Source organism: Nicotiana sylvestris, chromosome 6 (assembly GCF_000393655.2).
Source record: "Nicotiana sylvestris chromosome 6, ASM39365v2, whole genome shotgun sequence".
NCBI classification, from domain to species: domain Eukaryota; kingdom Viridiplantae; phylum Streptophyta; class Magnoliopsida; order Solanales; family Solanaceae; genus Nicotiana; species Nicotiana sylvestris.
In genome coordinates, this window is record NC_091062.1 from 124,535,493 (window position 1) to 124,541,213 (window position 5,721).

Sequence of the window (5,721 nt, forward strand, 5' to 3'; positions counted from 1 at the left end):
AGTTCCATTTTGGGCAATTTTGTATTAGTTTCAACTTTAAACATTTGTTTTTTTTCTTTTAATCTAGTATTATGGATTTTATCTTTATTTCATCTTTGATTTATGCTATTTTCATGAGTAGCTAAGCCCATAGCTATGGTTGTAACCCAACCCTAGTGTGAGTATTTGATGGGTATTGCATTTTAGGGCTTGAATGTGTATGAGTTAGTAGTATTTAGCCTAGTTCTTGCTAGAACTATTGAATTAATGGTTGCAATCACTGATTTATGCCTTTATGACTTAGCCTTTACTTAAGAAAGAAGGAGTAAGTCTAGGAAAACTAGGCTAACAAGGGATTGGTGTAAACTCAAGAAATTGATAGCCCCAGTTAAAGGGTTAAACCTAAAGATAGTTATACCCGACTTGAGCTAATATCTCTTGTATTGCATGAATACCCATTTGGACTTGAGAAAGTCAAACTGGGCAAAATCACTCAAACTACCGAGAGGTATAGAGTGAGTACCCGGGTGTGATAGCTATATTACGATCCCAATTAATCACATGATTGTCCTAGATTCTTGCTACCCATCAAATATCCACCTAGGTAAAAGTCAATACCCTAGTCCCTTTTAACCCTTGAAAATCAACAACAAAAACATTGTACTTAGTTTCAAATATTGCATGCTATAGAATAGAATTAGAAGTAGAAATTAAACCATCCACGTGTGGAAGTGCAATTAAGAGCAAAACTCGCATCTATACTTGGATATAAACCTAACTCTAAACAAATTAACTCTATGTGGTTTCGATCCCAACCTTGTTGGGTAAAACTGCACTGACCATCCTTGCTACTCAATAGTAGTGCAGGCTTGGACCCGATCAATGCTCCAGACTTTTGTCTCATAGTTCAACATTGTCTTCAACCGATTCCAACCAACTTATATCTCCACTCTGTAGAAGCTCAATCACAGCAACATAAGTACTCTTGTGTCTTTTGGCTACAACATCACCTCACTATTCACAAGATTTGAGATTATGCATATCCTGGACAAGCATTCCACCTTATTTCCTTTGACACAAATTTTCCAACTCCTAGAGCGTACCCCCTTTTTAGACATTTTCAAAAAGGTACACTCTCTCCTTGCAGGGATTTTTAGTGAAGGAAACTATTTGTATTTTCAGTCCTGTCCTTTGAGTAGCCGTTGTTCAAGTGTCATTATTGGCTCCTTATATTCATATGGAAATCAAGGGTTAGATTTAGGAACCCAAACAAGTTTGGGTCCCTTGTTAAGAGAAAAGGGATGAATGAGTGCTCTCTTAGTCCAAACAGGCAAAATGCGTTTCCTATTTGACAGACGAGGTCCTCTTGCAGTAGTTGCTCTCTCAGGAAAGACTTTTGTTTCTCTAATGAGATTGAAACCTGGCCATGCAATTTTACTTGAGGTGCCCATTGTTGCCACAGTGGGTATATAGCCAATTGTCAGGTGCAGTGACATACTTGCTATGAGGGTTGTAAGGAATCTTTTCCCTTTGAAACCAATTCCCTGCCTATTTCCCCCAGAGTTGGTGTACATGACAGTGATAGCATCCGAGGACCAGATCTACTTAAGAGATTTCTCAAGAGCACTCTTTGCTTTCCCTAGTTCTTCCTGTTTGTTTTTCTCAAGTTCGGCACACAGACTAGTCTTCACCAAGTTTAACTCATTTTCAAGCTTAATGTGTGCTTCACTCGCAACTTCCTTTCCCTTTTCAGAGTTTCTAGACCTATTTATTGTTTTAAATTCCTCAATTATTTCTTTCAAGTCTACTGCTACCACTACTAGGTCATCTCTTTCTTGCTTAATGATAGCAACTCTCTCAGTCAAGGTTTCCTTTTCTTTACTTGCACACTCAATGGTTTCTTTTAGGTCCACCACAACCACCATTAAATCATCTCTTTCATGTTTTATACTAGCAATTTTCTCTTCTAAGGCATTTTTCTCTTTTAGGTTCTCTATTGTTTCTTTCAAATCAACTACAACGACTACTAAGTCATCTCTGATTTGTTCAGCTTTTCCCTAGTTCCATAGTTAAAGCATCTTTATCATTGATAAGACTATGGTAAGCATCAATTAGAACATTTGCTAATGACATGAGGTTTTTAGGATAGTAAGATTTCAGATTTCTGTGAACATCCAGAAAGTTTACCTCATCGTGGTTGTCATCTTTATCGTTATCAGATTGAGCCATTAGAGCAAAGATCGAATCATACTCAGTTGTTTCATTTTCCACTACCATCATTGAACACCACCATGGTCGTCTTCTTCTTCAGATTCGCCGGAGGAGTCTCCCCATGCAGCAAGAGCTTGCTTTACAACATTGTCAGCATCATTCTTCCTCTTGAAGAATTTGTCAGGAACCAGTTCTTCTTGGATGTTTTGTCAAAGTTGTTATTATACTGATCTTACTTTAGGAGGGGCCAGGCCTGCCATATTTATGACAGAGGTCATAGTTTCAGGGCTTGCTAGAGCATTCAGTTTTTGGAATACCTCCATTTTTGTGAACCATCTTTTGGAACCTTTTTATAAAGTAAGCCATGTCCCCATCTTCACCACTTGAGTCATTGTTGTCCATCTTGAGGACCAGGTTCTTCTCCATCTTAGGCTCTCTTCTTTCATTGTCCTTCTTCTTTTTCATTTCATAGGCTTTCAAGTTCCCAACAAGTTGATCCATGGTCAGTGTCTGCAAGTCCTTAGCCTCTGTAATGGCGTTAACTTTGCTTTCCCAAGAACTAGGTAGTACACGAATGATTTTTCTGACAAGTTTGTTCATTGGAATACTTTTACCAAGAAAGTGAAGCTCATTGATGATGGAGGTGAATCGAGTATGCATATCATGGATGGATTCGTCATCTTTCATTTTGAAGAGCTCATATTCTGTTGTGAGCATATCAATCTTGGATTGCTTCATCTGAGTTGTTGCCTCATGAGCTGTCTGAAGAGCCTCCCAAATCTCTTTTGCTGAGTGACAAGCTGATATCCTGTTATATTTGTAACGACCCGACCGGTCGTTTTGAGCTCTAGCGTGTCGTTCAGTAGTTGAAAGTCATGAACAGCTTCATTTCAGGTATATTGACTTGTACATATGGTCATAGTTGAATTTCGGAAATTCGGAGTCAAATTGGAAAGAAACTTTTCATTGCGGCAACCTTAAGTTGAAGAAAATTGCTAGGATTGGAATTTTGAGTAAACGACCTCGGAATTGGGATCTGAAAGTTCCAGCATGTTCGTATGATGATTTCAGACTTGGGAATATGTACGGATTTGGTTTTGATAACCCGTGAGCATTTCAGCGTATATTGTGGAAGTTAGTATTTTAGAAGAATTTCATAAATTTGGGTTGGAAGGCATTTTAGATGATATAGATGTCCGTTTGGGATTCCGAGTCTGGCAATAGCTCCGTATGGTGATTCTGGTGTTGGGAGCGCGATCGGAAGTGAATTTGGATGTCCGGAGGTCATTTTGAAGTCATTTGGCTAAATATAGAAATTTGAAGGTTTTTGAGAAAATAAAATTCGACCGGAAGTGGAAATTTTGATATCGGGGTCGGAATGTGATTCCAAAAGTTGGTTCAAGTCCGTAATGTCGAATGTGACTTGTGTGCAAAATTTGAAGTCATTCGGACTAATTTTGGTAAGGTTTGAGACACTTAGTCTCTTTTAAGGAAGCTTAAGTTGGAAAAGTCAACAGAATATTGACTTATGTGTTAGAGGGCTCAAAATGCAAATTTTATGGTTCAGATAGCTTCGTTAGGTGATTTGGGACTTAGAAGTGTGTCCGGAATATTTTTGTGATGACTGGTGTAGAATTAAGTTTGAATTGGCAAAGTTAGTATTTTGGCGAATTCCGGTTGATAGGTGAGATTTTGATCCGAGGGTCGGAATGGAATTATGAGAGTTGTTTTAGCTTCGTTATGTCATTTTGGACTTGTCTGCAAAATATGAGGTCATTCGGACGTGGTTTGGTTAGGTTTTTGATAAAAAATGGAATTTGGAAGTTCTTGAGATTCATAGGCTTGAATCCGATGATGATTTGATGTTTTGATGTTATTTTGGGTGTTCCGAAGGTTGGGAAAAGTTTGAATGATATTGTGGGACATGTTTATATAATTTGTTAAGGTCCCGAGGGTCTCGGGTGGATTTCGGAAGGTTAACGGAATGGAATTCGGACCCAAAAAGAAAAGAAAAAGCTGCTGCAATTTCTGCTGCTAAGCAGTCTTTGGACAGCATATGTGCAGTCGTGGAGCGTACTTTAGAGGCCTATATCTTTTGATCTACAAAGAATTTTGAGATGATTCAAAAATGAAAGTTGTATCCCTTCGTGTCTAGTTTCCAGTAAGTTAAGGAAATCGTAATTTGGACATTTGTAGAGAAAGTTATGATCGATTGAAGATGACTGGTAGAGCAGTTTCTCCAGAATTTTCGGATTTCATTGAGCAGAATTTAGAAGCTCATATCTCGGGATATATAAAGATTTATATGGTGGACAACCTATCAAATTAAAGATCTTCGAGTCTAGTTTTTAAATCTTTAAACCGTTTGTAATTTGGATATTTATACAAGACGTTATGGGTGTTTAAACAGAAGGTGTCCGACAAGGGAAAATTTTAATAGGATGTACAACTTGTAAAGCACAAGTGCAAGGTACAACTCGACGAAGCACGAGCAGATTCTTTAAGCACGGATTTGGCTTATATCTTTCATTGGCTTGGATGATTTTGGAGAGAATTTCAATGGGGATTTTATCAAGCATAAAAGGTGAGACTCGTGAGAGGACGAAGAACATCTTGGTATAAAAATTTCTGAGTTTTGAGACGTTGCCCGGGACTCGGGTTTTGTCAAATTCGTGAATTTTGATATTTTTCGATTGATTTCGATTGGGTATTATCCCTTTAGCATAATGCGACATATTCGTTGTGATTTTGGGCAGATTCGACGCATGTGGAGGCCAATTCGAAGGGCAAAGGCGTCACGCGCTAAAGAAGTAGCCGGTTTGAGGTGAGTAATTGATGTAAATGATGTCCTGAGGGTTTGAAACCCCGGAATTTCACATCGTAATGCTATATTGAGGTGACTTGCACGCCGGATAACTGGCGTGGGGTAGAGCACCATTGGGGATTGTGACTTAGTCTGTCCCGAGAGATGTTTTTACCGTATTTTCTACTTGAACAAAATTGAAAATCATCCTTACTTGGATTTAATTGTTACATTTGGGCTTCTTGCCAATTATTTGAATCCTTCAAGGATTGACATCACTGTTTTCGCATACGTGCATATCATTTGATCTCAGTCCAAGGTTTTAAATACTGTTTTGCAAACTCAGCCATCTTTCTAAGATTTGAAAACTTAAATAATATTTCTAAATGATATTTCGGGCTGAGAACTACTGTTTTACAAATGCCCAAGGGGCTTATTATGATTTCTGGAGTGAGCATGGATCGGGCTGCGCGCCGCAGCAGTGATTTGAAATAGTGGGAACAATGACACTGTATGATGTGACTTGAAACAGTGGTAACAATGGCACTATGTGATATAAATTGGTTAGGTAACAATGACTGACCAGGACTTGATTGATGCCACGAGATGGCTTGTTATTACGCTTGGGCTGTAGGAGCCCCTCCGGAGTCTGTACACACCCCTAGTGAGCACCATCGATGATAAATAAATATGGATGGCTCGGGTTGCACGCCGCAATGGGTACCAGA

At 38.8% G+C, this 5,721-nt stretch overlaps 1 protein-coding gene across 1 annotated transcript; it reads right to left on the bottom strand.

The window, feature by feature from the left end:
• Positions 1–1,580: 1,580 nt before the first annotated feature.
• On the bottom strand, positions 1,581–2,256 carry LOC138871227 (uncharacterized). The gene is made up of 2 exons (XM_070149096.1): positions 2,167–2,256; positions 1,581–2,036 (listed from the first exon to the last, which is right to left on the bottom strand). Exons 1-2 carry the CDS (start codon positions 2,254–2,256, stop codon positions 1,581–1,583), a joined length of 546 nt encoding a protein of 181 aa, XP_070005197.1.
• Positions 2,257–5,721: the final 3,465 nt, after the last annotated feature.

Bases quoted from the DNA above. Each gene is read 5' to 3' on its own strand.
- LOC138871227 (XM_070149096.1), bottom strand. From the start codon at position 2,256: ATGGTAGTGGAAAATGAAACAACTGAGTATGATTCGATCTTTGCTCTA. The intron at 2,037-2,166 runs GTAAACTTTCTG...CTATGGAACTAG, and splicing joins AAGATGACAACCACGATGAG to GGAAAAGCTGAACAAATCAG.